Source organism: Cinclus cinclus, chromosome 20 (assembly GCF_963662255.1).
Source record: "Cinclus cinclus chromosome 20, bCinCin1.1, whole genome shotgun sequence".
Taxonomy (NCBI): domain Eukaryota; kingdom Metazoa; phylum Chordata; class Aves; order Passeriformes; family Cinclidae; genus Cinclus; species Cinclus cinclus.
The window spans coordinates 12,442,321-12,460,402 of record NC_085065.1 but is presented as its reverse complement, the minus strand read 5'-3'; the positions used below and the strand labels follow the sequence as shown (position 1 = coordinate 12,460,402).

The following is an 18,082-nucleotide window of genomic DNA, read 5'->3' as shown; positions in this document are numbered from 1 at the left end:
TTTTTGTTTTTTTAATGGGGAGTATTTACAGGAATAGAAGAGCAACCTGGCTAACAGTTCTGTGTAGCTTCTCAGGGAACAAGGGCAGTCTTGCTTTTAAAGGGGGCATAAGAGCTCATCTGTCAAAGCGCTATGATGTAAAATGCAGCAGCACTTGCTCAGAGAGTAGGAGCTCCCTGTGATAAATGATGCACAAATGACAAAGACAGTTCCTCATGGACAGGTGCAAACAGTTTATTGGCATCCTAATGTGTCCACAGCAGTAGGAATGCTCCTGACATACCTCTGACCTTTGTACTTCCAGCTTGGTCAGAAAGTACTTCACATGAGAACTGCACAAGGATCAGAGTTACAGAATAAAATAAATCCAACTTGTAACATTGAATAATTTAACTTTCAATGAGGTTCTAACAAAATGTCTACAGACAGGCAGGCAGGAAGGCTCAGTCATACAGACTGATGGGTGCACAACAGAAAGGTTTTGAGACATCTGGAACAGAACAACTCTACTGCCTGTCACTCATTATGGCAATATATTACCATATTACAGTACAGCTGTTTTCACATGTCACAACTGTTATGCAATCCCGCATATAATTAATAGGGATGGGAATTGGAAAAATCTTCATATAAATACATTAAGGCCTGTTGATCACAACTGAAACCCAAGGTACTCAATCCCCAAGTCTGGACTAGCCAAAGGGACTGGAAAACAAACAGATATTACCTTTGGGTAACGCTCCAACTTCTCCTTCAGCTGGGACTCCTTCAAAGACTTTGTTATCAGTGGAGCTTCTTCCAGGCGCTTCCTACAGACATGGGAAGAAGGCAAGTTGTCTATAATTTTACAATGTATTTTTACTTTATTAAGCTAGCAGAAGACCCAATCAGGGCTGATGAGAACTGCTCAACTGTTCAATGTATCTCTCACAGCATTCTCCTGAAACTACTGAGCATCAGCAACAGTACTATAAAATAATTACTTTCATTGTACAAGTTTAAAAGTAAGTTCACAACAGCAGATGCAAGAAAAGATCCTAAGAGGACAGGAAAGTCTGCTTAGACTACTCAAGAAGAGATGGACTTTTTAATCCAATAAAGCAGAGACTAGGGCTAGACATGATTACTCCACAGACGTAGAAGAGCTACTTCAATGCCGGCACAAAAAATGAGTATTAGCAACAGGGGAAAAAACCCGAAAAGTTTCAGATCATTCAAGAACTGCCATTGTGGACAGCTATTAAAAGGAATAGTGTGTACAAAATGAAAGTCTACTTGTATTTAAGAGGAAACAATAAATGTAAGAAAATAATTACCTATGTTCCTGTAAGTAAACAAATTAGATTAGACCCAACAGGTCCCATGCTCAGCTTTAGTACCCTTTCTTTGTATCTGAGTAACTGATGTGTAACTTGCCTTTATTTTTATTGCTGGCTGTAAGGGGAAAGCATAAGCAAATTTGGAAATTGGGTCTTTTTTGGGGGGGTCTGTATTCCAGTAATCCCCAACCAAATGACTCTACAATTGTACCACTAAATACTCCAGACCCACAAGCAGCAGAGCAATTTTCAGGCCATATTCTGTGTATTCAGTGGCCTGTGGGAAAAGAATCAACGCTAAGTAAAACATTCAACTTGGACTTGGCTATAACATAAAGGAGACTGTTTCACAGTCTTGGAGAGTTATTGTAATGTTTAAAGGAATGTTTTGATCCACTTGAAACTAAATATACTCATGAAATTAATTAATTTGTGGAACATACAGACAGCAAAATGCTGCTGCGACAGGAAGGCCAGTTTATCTTCCTACATCTGAGGTTTTACTGAACTGAAGTTCAATTAAGTAAAACCATGAGTATTTGAAAGCAAACTAACTGAACAGCGCAATACATTTTTAGTTCAGCTTCCTATAATTTCTATGTGTGTGTGCCTGTTCCAAACATTCTCAGGTCTTGACTTGTGGCTAAGTTGGTCTTTCTGATGAGGTCTAATAAAAGGTTAACTCTGTTACTTGGAATATAAGGTGTTTCTTACTGGCCAAAAATGCAACAAGCTCTGTTGATCACTGTCACTCACTCTGCTCAACAACAGGACACAGAAAACCTCACTCACAGCAGAAAGGGGACTTGCCTCTCATTCTGCAACTGTGCCAAACGTTTCCGTACATCATCCACTGTGACTTCAAAAAATTCATCAGGAAGCTCTTCTGGGCCATCAGGAAGATGTTCCAGTAGATCTAGGTGACATATAAGGGGCTCACGTTCTACAAGCTACATGAAAAAAAATCAGCTTCAATTAGTTTTAAATGCATTGCTTTGCTTGTCTTATAAGGTTCCTGAAAAAAGAGTAGAAGGACAGTATTTGCAAACTGCCTTTTCACCTGTTCAGCTCTCTGAAAACTCAACACTGCAGTGTTTTATTGCACGCCTTTCAAAATTTTACCCTGGTTTCTGGTGGGCAGGAAGAGTGCCCTTAAACAGTGAAACCCTTTGGTTTTGCACTTACAAAGTAAGTACTTCACCTTGAGATCAGACTGCAACCAGAGCACATAGATGCAGGAGAGCAGTCCTCTGTAGGCATCATCTGCAATAAAGGTATTTAATACATTTACTGCCAACTTTCCCTACATAGCAGAGCTAAGAGCAGGCACCCCAAGCTGCACACAGACACCCCTCTCACCTGCCCAGCAGGGCACAGAGAGCCTGGCTGCCTGCTCCTCCAGCCTCCAGAGCTGGGTGTCATGATGACAAACCTTCCACTGCAACTGGGCCTAGCCTAGAACTGTGGTTGCAGTTATGGAAAAAACTAACCAAAACAAGCCAATACCAATACCAAGACCCACAATCCTAGTCAGGTGCCAACTTAACAATGCCACAGGCTCCATGAATTTACCCACTGCCCATTCCTTTCCCCCCCCACCCCCCTCTCTCTCTCATACACTCTTTCCAATCCTAATTAACACCCGGATGTCCTTCCTCCATCCACTCACCCCTCCCCCAGGCACTGGCCACTTGGGAACAGGAGTCTTCTCAATTGTCTAAAGCACAACACAAATTACAAGGCAATGTTCACTCTACTTGCGGGCACTAAAGGGTAATTTGAGAAATTAAAAGATCGAGGTTGTGTGGGTGGGACCTTTGGCTACTTTTAGAAAGTTGAGCAGGGTCAGCCCTAACGAGTGGGTAAAGGAGCCTGACTGCAGCTTTCCCCAGACCTGGGCCAGCTGGGGTGGGGGTGCCAGCGCTGCAGGAAGGACCCCAAGTGCCCAGGACCATCTGCTGGAAAGCAGGTTGCACCATAAGCCCAACCACTGCCCACTGATGCTTCAGTGAGGGTACATCTATGCCAGAGGCCAGAGGATAATTAATCAGATCTCCCCAAGAACCCGGTGTACTTGAATCTACTCAAACAGGCTTGAGTTTTATTTCCTTTCATTCTAAACATGTAGTAAAAACAGATGTCTTCCGAAAAAGCCTAAACCCAGAAGACTGAGGAGGCATATCCTATGGCATGTTGTGAAGGGTGCTAGGATACAATGGAGAGAACTCCGAAGTCTGCATTAGCAAATCCTAAAGTTACCATTTAGTACTGGCTCTCTATCCTCTGAAACAAGGACTTTAGTTAATCCCAACACCAGTGGGATTCCACAGGGAAAGGGCCAGCTCCCATCGAAATCATGGTGACAGCTAATGGCATCTGCCAAGGCATTGGGAATCACAAGATGGCACAAAGCAGACATATATTCCAGTCCTAAGTGTTCACTCCTCTTCCTTGCTGTGGGCTCCAACAATCCTAAAGCACAGACAGAATCCAAAAATTAACCTCCCACAATGATTACAAAAGAGACTCCAGGAATACAAACCCACCTCCCAGCCCATTGTACACACAGTGTTTTCTCCAACTGTGATAAAAGATAACCATCTCCTGTAACAATAAATAGCCACCACACCAATATTCTACTTTCCATTATGTAAACTGGAGGAAAGCAAGCTGTGCCTTTTGCTGTCCTATTTCTTCCAGGAGCCAAAAGATGCTATGCTAAGGTTTCCTTCCTTCTTCAAAGTCTGTTCTTCTACCAAAGCTGAAATGTCAGGCACTTTTCATCATGAGGCTGAAGCCATATGTTCACAGCAGCATCTACATAAGTGCAGACTATGTGACAAAGCCAGGTGTCAGGAAGAATACAGTTCACTCTGTGGTCACCATCCTGGGAAGCAGGTAAGATGAGGAAAAGTCTTATGAAATAGTGGTCATTGTGCTTTCCACAGCAGCAAGCTCTCCGCAGGGACACAATTCCTCCCCACCACCTCTAGGAGCTCTAATCTCATGGAGAATCTGGTTTATAGTTACCTTCTAATAATTAACATTCTGACATCAAAGCTTGCAGCTGTCTGTAAACCATCTTTAGCCCAAGAAACGAAGGGATGCCGGCACAGATTTTATCCAGCCTCTCTTCAGCTTCAAAAACCACACACAGGCAAAGCATTAATGGGAAGATTCTTTTACAAAAATGGACCTTTGATGTTTAAAAATAATTTGTTTTGTTTTGGGTTGTTTTCCCCAGGACTGAAAAAGGACAAAAAGCAGATGCCATGTGGCTAGCCCTACTTAGCTGTTGCCGCTGGGAGGAGAGTGGAAGATGGCAGGAGCGGAGGAGGGAACAAAAATGTAATCAATCAGCAGCAAAAGTACCAGAGATCAAAGGGCTTGAAAGCAGCCGTCAAAATCACATGCTGTTTAACACAAGGACACAACTCCCCCAACAGAATCTGCAGCTGCTTCCAAAGCTGCTCTCAGAGAGGAAGGGCAGCTGGCTCCAGAAGTGGTTTGAACTGGACTGCGATTCTGAGAAAGACATCGGTTCATGTGAGTCCTTCAGCCACCACCACTCGGCCCGTGCCCAGAAGCACAGCTCCACATCAGAATGTGAAGTCAGTGAAATGGTGGAGTTCTGCCTCTCTCACCAGTGCACAGAGAAGTGTGGGCAACAAGACTGGTGAAGAATACCACCACAAACCCTTGCACTTCTCCTCCCTTCCCAGACACAACGAAAACTCCTCCTTTCCAACTCCCTCATAGACAAGAGTGCAACTGAAGCAAGCAACACATGAGACTGGACAAATCACCCAGCCTACTGTTAATTCTCCATGTTAAGGGTCTGCTCCAAAAGTTAAATAACACTGATTAGACAGACCCAAGCATGTTTGTAATATACTGAAATATTCACCACTGCAGGTAGGCATGCAGTCTTTCTGCTATTTGTACAGTTCCTCCAGAGTCCTTCCAGGGTCTGGCTTCTGTTCCTAAACAATACAGAACTCATAAAAAATAGGCTGCAACCACAAAAGAGTCAACTAAGGTAAGCTCTACCTCAATGTGAAAGCATCCACGGTCTTCCTAAATTCCTCCTGCACTAAGTTCCCTTTGAAGCTCCACAGGCATTCTTTCTTTCTACTTATAGCCTTCTACTGTTCAATCCTGGCTGGATCAGACCAGAGGAGATTCAAACCTCCAACTCTAGAAGATACCAAAGAGTCAGAAACAACGAAGGGGACCTCTGAACATGAAAGTCTGCCACAGTGATGAGCCAAAGGAGCAAGAAAAGAGCTGCTCACTGAGAATCCAGAATGAGAAACTCTCCGTGCATAATAACAAGGAGTAAATTATTAACCAAATGGCTCCTGCACTTCATGTTACGCTACTTGCCAGACATACCCAACCTTCCTGAAGGCGCTCAATTCCATACAGCTGCCCTACAGAAAACACACTTCAATGTCATTCCCAGGTCACTCTGGGATGCCATCACAGCATTTTTCAATCTTCAGTTCTGGTATCTCAACATGGGCTGAAGCACTTTTAACTTTAACAAACACAGTTTTATTTCAGAGACACCCACAATGGTGAGATGTACAATCTGTCTTTCTGGGAAACAGTTAGAGAGAGGCAAATTATTTAAGAAGCAAGATATTTTCGATTAAGACACAAACACTTATATAAGCAAGCAGAAATTCAAAAGGAAAAGGATGGCAGGCTTCTACTTCATCTGCAATACAAAGAAAATTAAGTCACAGGGCTCAGGTAACAAAGTGGGCATTTGTTCATGAAATCTGAGGCACTGAGGTGTAGGACCTTCTAGACTGTGACTTAATACATCTGTGTTGCCTCTATTTGAACTATTCATCCTGGATACCTAGAGATTCAAAGTTTTGTCTGCCTCTGGACAGCAAATTCTTAAACCCAAATCCTTCCTACTTCCTTTCTGAACTAAGGCAGAACTGTATGTCTTCAAGGAACCTAATCCTGTGACATAGGGAAAAAGTCCTAAATTTAGAAACATCTTTTTACTCAAGGGAGTGCAGCCTCAGGCAAGGCAGGATTAAAAAAAAAAAAAAAAAAAAAAAAACAAAAACAAAAACCTTGTTGTCCAAACTGCAAACACATTTTCCCTTACCTGCTCTTGTTCTTTTCGCAGTTCTTGGCTGCTCTTAGACTTCTTTGGCTTAGAAGGGCCTCCAGGGCTGGAAAAAGTTGTTGGCAGCTTTGAAGATGGGACAGCTACAGGAGAGTCCCTCAGATGCTCCCCATCTCCAGAAAAAGGGATAAATGGGGTAGGCTCAGGCTCTGGGGAATGGCACAACTCCTCCAAGCTAGCATCAGAATCTTTAATTGAGTCTTGCCTGTGTGTGCAGCTGTTCAAAGATACAGCCACATCCCTGTGCTCCAAGTCCTTTGGAAATGTATTTGCTTGAGGTCGAGGCACATCCACTGCTTCTTCCATAGAGCTGAGCCTCACTCTTGGCTCACTACAAGGCACCGTGGCACCCACAACTTCCTCCCCACCAGATAAACTGCATTTCTTCATAACAAATCTTCAAGAAGACACCAAAAGGAATAAAAATAAAGTGAAATTTAAGTAAATTTAAATGAAATAGTGGTCACTGTGCTTTCCACAGCAGCAAGTTCTCCCCAGGGACCCACATCCTCCCCACCACCTCTGGGAGCTCTAATCTCATGGTGAATCTGGTTTAAAGTTACCCTCTAGAAACTATCATTAACCCTAAGAGTATTGCCCTCCCTACGCTTAATGTGTCCATGACAAAAAGACAAGCTGACTCAAATATACCTAGCTCCAGTTGCTGTGAAGTGTGAGGTAGAGGGTCAGGGGGTTGTGCAAAACAACAGAACAGGGACCTACTCCTCTGGAAGAAAACTGCCTTCCAGAGAAAAACAGCAATCAGTTGTAAAGCATAGCTTCTAGTCACTCCTGCCTTCTGTATATACTGCAAACAGCTGGCCAGGAGATCACAGAAAGGTTGCCCCTGTCCCAAACTCACACCCCAACAGCAAGCAGGGCCTGCAGGGGCTGGGAGTTAAGTGCCTGAGATCCAGAGCAGGGAAGAATGAAGTGGCAGCTGATTGCCCTCTCAGAGAGACTTTTAACTTTGAATTGTTTGTTCCACTCAAAGGAGGAAGGAAAAAAAAAAAAAAAGCCAAACAAACAAGCTCTTTTAATCTGCACACGACTGGTCAGTGCCAGCATCTGCTGCTGTGCGAAGCACATCTGGGCAGCAGTCTAAGATAAACAGGCAAATGCAATAATTTCTGAGTGCCGCAATGTTTTAGCTTGGTGTCTTTTTTTGTGACTTTTTTTCTTTTTCTTTGTCTTTCCTTTGGTACCTGAAACAAAATTAATTCACCAGAGTGGAAATGGAAAATAAAGAGGCCAAACTTTGCTTCTCCTAACCTGACAATGGCATTGCCTCCAATCAGGCCGAGTGATTTCAGCGTTGTCTTCTCCAGGGCATCTTTTCCTGATATCTGCAACAAAACCAGAGGAGAGTAATTATGGCCTCCGATTCCTCAGAAAAGCATATAAAGCTCTTTATAAATAGAAGCCTGTATCCAAAGAAACACCACACAACGCAAGAAACAGGTGAAAACACACTCCTGCAGTTAGAAATCAGACCTGAATAAATCTATATCAACCTGTACCAAATTCACAGCTTATTTAATCATCTCAGTGGAAGATGACATACATATATTTTCATCCCATAAACACATCCAAGTGGGATCCAACTAGAGCAAAGCTACTTTTATGTCAGAAGTTAAACGACAGGGAACATCTCAAGACAGACTATGTCCTTACATACACCTCCTATCCATCTGTAATGACCTATTCCAGAATAAAGACGATCTGTCCACAGAGGTCAGTGGGAAGTAAAGTGGACAGCTAGGGAAAGTGAATTCCATAATATCCACATTAAAAATATTTATCAAAACATTAATAGCAAAATATCAAAACAGAGAAAAGCAAATATTTATTAAAATGAAAACACTGTTTTGACTCAAGCTTTAAAAGAAGTTGGAAAGAAAAACACAAATAGGTCATTGAGCTCATTTTATGGGCTCAGAGGTCTCAACGGCGCAAGGCTATGTTCCAAGAGAGCTTTTTTCCATACAGACACGTCATGCTTTGAAAAGACCAACATTTTTCTACTTCCCCTCTCCAGAGAGTTCAAAAGAAACACTTTCCAGGCTGGAAAGCAGAGCTAAGTTTTCTTATGTTTTAGGGACATGAGACAGTTGAGAGGCCTTTGCTGCCTTACCTCATCTCGCATGTAAATACAGACTGGAGACAATTCACCATGCTGTTCCATCAACTCCCTGCAAGAAAGAGCAAAACACTGCAGAATCTGCAGAGCAGCCTACCCCCTCCAAAACCAGCACAGAGAAACAGTACAAAGTGAAATCATCTGGCAGCACTGTCCTCCATATTTCTCCAGCAATAACCACTACAGAGTTCACAGGATCACTATTAGACATTAGGTAAATAATTTGCTTCCATGCATTCACTTTTTCTTAAAACACAGACTAAAAGTTTAAAAACTAAGAAATAATTAAATTCTGAAATTAGCTGATCTTACTCGATAAATTTAAGCTCACCACTGTTTGTGTGCCTCAGTACCCAATCTGAAACATTACTTAGTTATATTTGCTCTTTTTAATCCAAGTTTAAAACTTCATTATGGTTTAGACAGAACTTTCACTGGGGAGAGGTCCATTTCTTTTCATATATGCACACCAACAAACAAAATTAAATACTGCTCTAAAGCAGATCAACTAAGGACATGAAACTTGCCGGTCTTTAGTATCATTTTTTTTAAAAGAAAAGAGAAAGTAAACAAATAAAAACAAAGTACATAAACTTCCAGATTCTGGAGACCAGGAAAAAAGTAAAGCCAAATGAAAGGCTGCCACTGTAGACAAAGTGAAAATCAACATGTATTTAAGCACTTCAGTGATGTAGGGCACATATGAGCAATGATGCAAACTCCAACAGCCCATCTGCAGAAGAAGACAGAGGCATCGAGACCTTTGCATGGAGATGGGGAAAAAACAGTAAGATGCTACTCTTTCCATTTTCCTCAAGATAAGCAATTCTGAGGAATTCCAGTAAAAAGAGAAGCTTTATTATATGTTCACTTGATCAAATACAAAAGACAGACAGGGAAAGGACAGGCACGCCCTATCACAGCAAGTCTCAGTTGTCATCCAGCTGAGACAACGTGATTTCAAAAGGGGAAATAAAAAGGATTGACACTTCCAGCAAGAAAACCTCAGATGTCTACAGAAAAGTAAACAGCCTTACAGAATTAGCCAGTACATTATGCTGAAGCACTGGAATCAGTGAGAACATTACATCAAACACCAGAAGAAGCTCTGTCATGTTGGTGTCCACTTTCAGCAAAGTGAAACTCAAACTGAAATCACAAGAGAATGTGGTCAAACATGAGACTGAGGAGAATATTTTGCTTCTTATCCCAAGCATGCCAATCTAAGAGGTGACCAGGAAAACACCGTCCACCATAAGACAGGGCTGGTTTGGAAAGATATACCTGGCTGAATTCTCAAAAGCATTTTTTCAGAAGTTTCAGATTCAGACATTTCAGCCTAACTCAGCCTGGGAAACTACAAAGGTGAGAACATTGCCCAGGATATTCCCCATCTACACAATGACTACTGACAAGATTTATCCTTCTCCATAGACCCCAGTAGCTCTCCTTAGCACATTCCATCTCAACTCCCTCTGCTCACAGGACATCCCTTGCTAAAGAGCTGTATGTACCATCTGCCCTGCAACAGTTGGTTTATCATGAAGCACAGAACAGATGTAACTCTTCCTCATGGTAAACTCCCTTGATCTTACTGCTCTCTACAGTCCTGTCTGGGGGAGGTAGATGGGGGAATAGCTTTCCACTCACTCCGCCAGGAAACCATCACCCATCACCCATGATATGAAGAGAAACCACCTCTCTGCAAAGCAGATAAGGAAATCTACCTGGAAGCCCAGGAACATGACACATCCTTGCTCAGCTCCTGAGGCCTCTGGAGCCAGTTCCCAAGGTCAGTTTGCCATTTTATGCCTGACTACACCAGCGCTTGGTATTGAACATCTAAGGAGCTTTGCAGATGACTGACTTACAGGGTTATGTGAACACTTCCACTTAGCTGTCTCTTTAGCCACAGGATTCTAGTCCCTGCAGTGAATTTCACAGGAAAAAAAAAAAACCTGCAGGACCCTAGCAGCCCAGAAAAAAAAAATCCAGTAGTTTTCAGTAAAAATTAGAAGTTTTGGAAAGGTATTTCTACTTCACATTACCCTGCATTGTTTGTAATTCCCCAGCAGCAGTAATAACTGCACTTTCTCCTAAATGCATCTGCAAAACACTGACCAACTTGGCATTCAAGTGTCACAAAATTTAAGCAGAAACTCAGACTGCTTCTATCTAGCACATCAATTACACCTGTACTTGTACATTCAGGGCACTAAATTTGTGAGCATTGTAACTGGGGCATAGAACAGGGTATAACTCTTAAGAACACAATGTCAGTGATCAATGCTTGTTGCATTATGACTTTTCCTGGAAAGGAGTTTAATGAACAAAGTCCTACCACTCAAAAACATTGTACCTTCAGCATCACATAATTTAAACACTTCTATTTTGAGATGCAATATTACCAGAAACAAAGTTATGTCAAGGAGTTACGCAGGAAAATGATCCCTTAAGTAACAGTCAAAATCCACTCAGTCAATCAAGCGCCTGGTTCTGAAGTGACTGTACATTACATGGTCTGTCTGTGCTCTGGCCACGCTGACTCCCGCTGCTAGAAAAGCTGGCAACTCCACAAACAGACAGGCAATATACCCAGCCAGCAGGGAAAGACCACCTTAGGACCCATGTAACATTTTCTGTTATGGCAACAAGGAAATAACCTTTTGCACTTTAGCAACCTTCTTGCCCAGCAAGAAGACCAGACAGGTCTTATTGCTCTCAATGCAGCAGTTCCAATTAACGTTCAATTGAGTATCATCATGTTCACAGCTACTTAACAACAACAGCTTTGTCAATATTATCTCAGTCTTTCTGTTACATTCAAAATGCTTCCTGGAAGAGCAGATTAGAAGAATACGCATACAATCAATTTATTACCCCATATTGCAACACATACCTATTTAGCCCAGCATGAAATGACAAAAGAAACTGAACTGAGAGGGAGTCAACCAGCCTATGTAGTAAAAATGAAGGGAAATAGCCATTAAATTCCACGGAAATCCATCAAGGACATTTAAACTTAGACTCAAAACTCAGCTACAATGACATGGAAGTGAAACCAGAAGCCACTCAGGATCAAGAGAGCTACTGGAAAATTATGATACTCAATCTTTGAGTAATTATCAGGAGCCAGAGAACATCAATGGTTTCTAGTTGAAGGATGTGAGGGACCAAATCTGTTAAGCACAAACCAGAACTGAGACATCTGGTTTAATTGTAGCAGTCAATATGCCACCTTGATCAAATGGTTAAAAGCTTGCAACAGCACAGAGGTACGAGACAACATGAGTCACAATGAAACCCAGAGGTAGAGCAAATCCAAACAGAGCAAGCTATAATACCAGTCCTGAAGGTCAAGACAAAAAAGTCTTAGGCACAATGGAACATGTCCTCACCAAAGACCAATAGGAGAGGACAACACCTTTTTTTTTTTTTTTTTTTTTTTTTTTTTACTTAGAGAAACTAGTTTCATTCATTTTTCCAAAAACTGCTTTCTGTGGAGGGAGCAGGGCCCCTCACAAGGCCTTCCTGGAGAGCTATTGCTCAAATACAATTGCTTAGCCATGAAGACTAGGCTAAGAGACCCTTCTCCCCACTTTGGAACCCCACCTCATCTCCTTGTAAAACTACTGGTCATACTTCGTCAGCCCCAAATCATTGATCCCTCTGCCAAGCCATACCTTCCCTATAAAAAGCCCTGCTTCTACCCAGTTCAGTGGAATATCACTGTCACTGGAACCCTTTGCCAAAGCTGCTAATAAAGAACTCTGTGGAATCTCTACACAGCACTTCCCAGTTCTTCTCCCTGTGTCGGCCAAGGTACCTTGCAAGCTAAGCTGAAATCACTCAAGAGCTGAAATCACTGTAAGAGCTTACTGCCTGAAATCCAGGCCTTGCTTGCATTTGGTACCTTGTGGCTGAGACTGCCTAGGACTCCAGGACTGGCTGTTCCTTGTGAGACCTCTCTATCCGGGACCTCTGTGACAACCGGGGTCAGACTGACCCCAGGCACCAGCCACAACAGCATTCCACATCAATTCAAGCAATTCTTTGAAGAGTCTTCTAAAAAGGTATGGAAAATATCTGAACCAAATTAACAACCCCATAGAAGCATGAAGAATCATAATGACTATCAAAGATATCTCTGAGTTTCCAAAGTGCAACTGCTCTATGGACAACAGCCCATAAAACTGCTGAAGCTGCAAGGCAGGCAGAGTGGGAGATAGAAATGCAGGCTTCTTGCTCATAGGGCAGACAACACTGTGCCCTCAACCAGGCTCTGCAGCACAGACTCCATGCAAAGATCCCCAGAGACTTATTTTTGTCTAGCTCTTGGAAGCAGCAGGCTCCTCCTCCAGCTGCTGCTAATCCATTACATGCACCCACTGAGGCAAGCACACACATCAAACATACTGTCCTCTCTTTGATGTGCTGCTCTTCAGAAGGGAAACGGCAAGCAGATTAGATTCCTTCATGTAGTGATCTGACAGGGTCTGTAAACATCTTGTGCAAGGACTGCTGCATGCTGAGAGGAGGAGCAGCCCCACAATAGCTTCCAGACCTTCTTCAGACCCAATTAGCAAAGATGGATGCTTGAAACCCAGGGGAAATTCCAGTGGATTTAGAATACTTCCCCTCACGCACTTAGAGCGGCTGAGCATTCCAGGAAAACATCTCCTTGAAAAGTCTAAGGAAGGATTCAGCAAACATCAACAGCTAGCTGACTAGATAGCCAACTGAATCAAAACACACTGAACAGCAACTCAGCCCATTAAATCCATACAGATGGCTGTAGATCCAGCTTGTTCTGTGACTAAATTACACGCAGCACCTTTGCTGCTTCTTGAACTTAATCAAGATTGCTAAGTCCATCCAAACATCTGAACTCAGCTTCCAGAGGGCAGAAAAGAGCAGCTCTGCTCTGAACTGAAGTTATGAATCCTCAGCACACGGCAGCAGTTAGAAGCTTAAGAAGAGCAACATGCATATTAACTAGTAGTATGATAGTGACCTGTAACCAATAAAACCAGGTCAAAAGAGCAAAATTATATGAAAAGCTCAAATTTTAAACCAAAGAAACAATCAACTAATATGTGAGAAAGCTAGGTTATTTGGTTATTTGTCATTGTCAAAAATTACCACCTCCCACCACTCTAGCAGTCCCCAAACTGCAACAGGCACTCATCTCCTGGCAGAGGGTATAGAGGGTGTAGTAAGGGACAAGAGGAGACTTAAAACACTCAGGAAAATTATACCCGCATTTTTTGTCCTACCTCTTTCCTCAGTTAGAATAAAAGTAATTCTACTATCTCTAGCATTTACATAAATACTGTTCCTTTACTTATGAATAAATGTCACATTGTAGACCTAGTCCATTATTAAAAACAGAATGGCTGTCACAGCTTAAAGGTTTCCTCTTCCAAACCATGAAAAACAGAAAAGAAGTGCCTTTCTTTGAGGAAAGTTCATTAGCTTGACATTTCAAAACAATACAGCCTTTTAAAATCAAAAGTAAAGACAAGAGGTAGCACTCAATGTAGACTGGACTAAAATAGTAAGACTTCTAACCTAGGTACATATTCAATAAATGTAGAACCAGAAATTCTTCCATTTAAACAGGATCTTATCAGTCTTTTGAAGACTCCACATTAACCTGCTGAGAGCTCCAGATTTCCTTGAAGAACCTGCACAACAGCAAGCCTCAAAAGCAATAGCAACCCATAAGAAAGAACCCCCTGCTCTACAGGGAACTGCAGCACAGAAATACTGGGCATCAAGATCATCCAGGCTTGACACACACACACACATCTCTAGCAGTAGCTTGACTTCAAAGAGGTTTGTGTAAAATGAAGGTAGTGCAACATATCCCAGTATCTTCACAGCTTTAGCAGTTGGTTACCAGTTTATGCCCTGAATCAGGAGTGGTACTCCAGGATTAAAAAAACAATAATAAAACTACGGATTGGCAAATCTGAAAGAGCAAGGAGAATGCAAACATCTCTGTTATAAAGGAGAAATCACAATCAAATAAATGCAAATTCTACAAATCCGAAGGATTTAGCTGGGTCACGGTAACAAGTAATTAGAGGCATGCAAGTATTTTCTCACTGCATGGCTCACCTTATCTCTGCAAAATGGTTGAGAAGTTCCCACAAGGTCTGTTGGCAGAGGAAGGTGTCTTGCAAACGGGAGCCATCATCTAGCTGTAATGCTATCCGAACCTACAAGAACACCACAATGAATTAATCTGAAAATTGAATGAGAACTTCTTTTTCTTCACAACTTCTCAGAATATCTCAGTGCTTCTTGTTCATCCGTGCAGGCATTCTGGCCTGAATTCCTGTTCGTTGGGATGGATGGCTCCTGAGCATGGGGGAAGCCATCCTGAAATATTAACCAGCTTTCATGGGCCCCTCTCCCCTGCCATATCTTGAACTGGAACACAGAGAAAAGCCAGTGCAAACATCCCAAATAATGTGTCATTGTTAACAACAGAGGTGTTCTGTTTTATACCAGATTAAACTTTACAGTAAGGATCTTCACAGCTACATAAAACAAATTCCAATAACCCAGACATGACTGATGTACCATCTAAAACAACAACACAGAGCTCTGTCCACTTCAGCATCATTTTGCAGAACAACTTCCCTGGGACAAAACAGCTCACGTGCATATCCACACACAGAAACAATGAAGACAATCCCCTCTATCCCTACCTTACTGAAGACCTAAAAAAAACACCACCAGTCCAAATAAATGACATTTGTAACTTGCAACTTATTAATGCTTCCTAACCACCACATTTTTACATACAATTTAAGAGTGAAGAAACAAAAAATCTCAACAATAACTCTGGTCATTAAGTTACTGAGTTCTTGAACACGTGCAGAAAAGGCAAGGGCTGCCAATTTTAACAGTTCTTTTCCAAGAAGAGAACACCCACATACATTAAGCATTTCTAAAGTGAACGCTTGCTGGGATCAGTCCTGAAGAACTTCAAACTCCTGAATGTCCCAAGGGAAAAGTTTAGCAGCTAACCAAGAGATAGAATGGCAGAGCACTTCAGGTGTTATCTTTACCTTTTAGAGAATATTCAGCCTTTTTCATACTGTCTAACTGTTCAGTTCTCCCAGTTAACTCACCTGTCTAAAGAAAAAGCACACAAAGTCCTGTAGCCACTAGATAGAACCTGGTTTCTCCAGTCAACTTTAGTTTTCAGAAGTCCACAAAAACTGACCTTATTCCAAAGTCTGACAAGGACATTAGCCCAAGATAGCCAAAGCCACTTTCTTTCATTCTGTGTTTTCATGTATCCCCACTAACACTTTCAGTGCAGCCTCTGAGTGCAAGGTGTGTGTGCAAGCATGAGGGCAGGGGCTACAGAGAGATGGGAAAGAGACATCACACATTCCAGCAATCCACTGTGATTTCCATGGAGGAATAAGTTTGTCATCTGCCTTGGCTCTCACCAGTCCTCGCAGGACTGCAAATGCTGATCTGCTGGAGACAGGAATTTTTTTACATAAAGGAAACAGCGGCATCATTAATAATGAGCCGACAGTACAATGTCGTTTCATCCCACCACTAACACAACCTCCTGGTTTCTCCTACATGGGAGACAAGCCTTAGATTATTCTCAGCTACAGCAGTGATGACAGCTGACATCACCATTCTGTAAGAATCTAGCCCAGAAATTCAGACTACCAGTTGCATCAGTTTTTGGGCAACAGTTCAAAGCTAAACATGTCATGAAGTCCTATTCAGTCCATTAGAAAAGTCTCTTCGAAAACTCGAGGTGCTATATAAAATTATAAGAGACAAGTGACAATTATCATCTAAGTTTGCAAACATTTAAACAAGAGCAGAAAACATCAGAGCTCTACTGATGATGCTTCTGCCTCACCTGCCATCACAAAGAGAATTTGTTCCATTTTTCACTAAAGAACTAAAGAACAGGAAACAATGTTTTCCACATGCAAAGGCAAATCCAAAAGCTTTCTATTTTTAAGATATCAGATTTGCTGAACAAACTCATGATTTATCAAAAAACTGTACTCTGTCTCTAGGGTAACTGCTGTCACTACAGGAAAGCACACCTACTTCCACACACATAACCTTAATAGAATATACAATAACTAAAGACACAGAAACAAATTCATCCCAACATTACTGCAGCCAGCTAGCACAACTGAGTATGCATCTGAACTGCCACTACATCCCAGTCACAGTCACCTGGCTGTTAAAAAAATTCCCTATTTTTTAACACATACTTCCTGTAGCAGGGAATTGGTTTCAGCCAGTTGTTCTGTACAAAGTCTTTTCTTATACTGTGAAATTCTCCCAAGTAAAATCTGCTCAAGTTTGTGGGGCAGACACTCTTTTTAGACTCCACTCTCCACATGCGCATTTGCTGCATCTTCTCACCTTCACGACACAGCAACCAGCACTCTCAGGGAAGCCTAACTTCTGTAGATTGTTGAACTGCAACTGATTGAATTGCAACTAAATAGTAACAACTTATACTTCTATTTGCTCTTCTCTGTGGTGATCTAAAGTAATGATTCCACACTATAACCCCTCTCCTAAGAGTGAACGCTCCTTCGTGCCCTTTCTCGCAATATAACTTCACGGAAAAAAAATAAAATCATGGTTTTCCTTCAGTACCTCTCAAGCTGGATGCAAATGTCATATAGTCATCACTGCATAATTTCAAGAGAAACACTTTTCTCTGGAAGACAAACTCCATTCCACCACAACATTTCACTGAAAATTTTAAGCAGATGCTACTGGTTTGTGGTATTTTTTTTTTAAGTAAAGATGTCATTTGAAGCATTTGAGGCTTTCTAGCCCCAAATCAGAAAAAAGGCATTAGAGACAAAACAAAGAACATGGAGGTTTTAAGGAGAAAAATACGAACATCAGGGACCCCCAAAACTATGTTACACAGTAAACTAAAGCAGAGACTCCAAAGCCTTCTCACACCACAAAATTACATTCTCAATGTATCAGTTTCTCTCTGTGACAGTTAAAGCAACTGCCTATAACAAACACAACTAACACTGCTTGGCGGACAGACATTAAGAGATCAGCACCAACAAACCTGAAACTTATATGAAAATTGAGAAGCCTCCTATGAGGAAGTTAACAAATAGCAGGATGACTGTTAGTGATAGACAAATTTCCATCCCCAGGCTACTTACATAAGACCACACATCATTTTAATGACATGAAAAGTTCACACTCAGTAACACCTATGCATCGCTTGAAAAGACAGGCCTATGGCCACAGGGATACGTATAGAAGACATTTACTCTCTTAAAAGTGGCCATAATTTCTAGAGAAAACAGAATCTGTAAACCCTTTGCAAATAATACTAAATAGGGACACTTGGCCACTGATGAACACAGAACATGTCACAAAATACTGTAAAGCTGTGTAAACACACCATGAACACCAATGCTGGGAAAA

The 18,082-nt window shown here is 41.8% G+C and overlaps 1 protein-coding gene across 5 annotated transcripts in view; it reads right to left on the bottom strand.

The window, feature by feature from the left end:
• ASPSCR1 (ASPSCR1 tether for SLC2A4, UBX domain containing) overlaps window positions 1–18,082 on the bottom strand; it is a 34,512-nt gene that overhangs the window by 14,991 nt on the left and 1,439 nt on the right. For all 5 annotated transcript variants that reach the window (XM_062506076.1, XM_062506077.1, XM_062506078.1 and 2 more), the window contains exons 4-9: window positions 14,735–14,835; window positions 8,606–8,663; window positions 7,744–7,817; window positions 6,451–6,868; window positions 2,126–2,269; window positions 728–805 (exon numbers count right to left, since the gene is read on the bottom strand). In XM_062506076.1, the coding sequence (XP_062362060.1) occupies window positions 728–805; window positions 2,126–2,269; window positions 6,451–6,868; window positions 7,744–7,817; window positions 8,606–8,663; window positions 14,735–14,835 (873 nt within the window). The remainder of the gene's footprint in view (window positions 1–727; window positions 806–2,125; window positions 2,270–6,450; window positions 6,869–7,743; window positions 7,818–8,605; window positions 8,664–14,734; window positions 14,836–18,082) is intronic.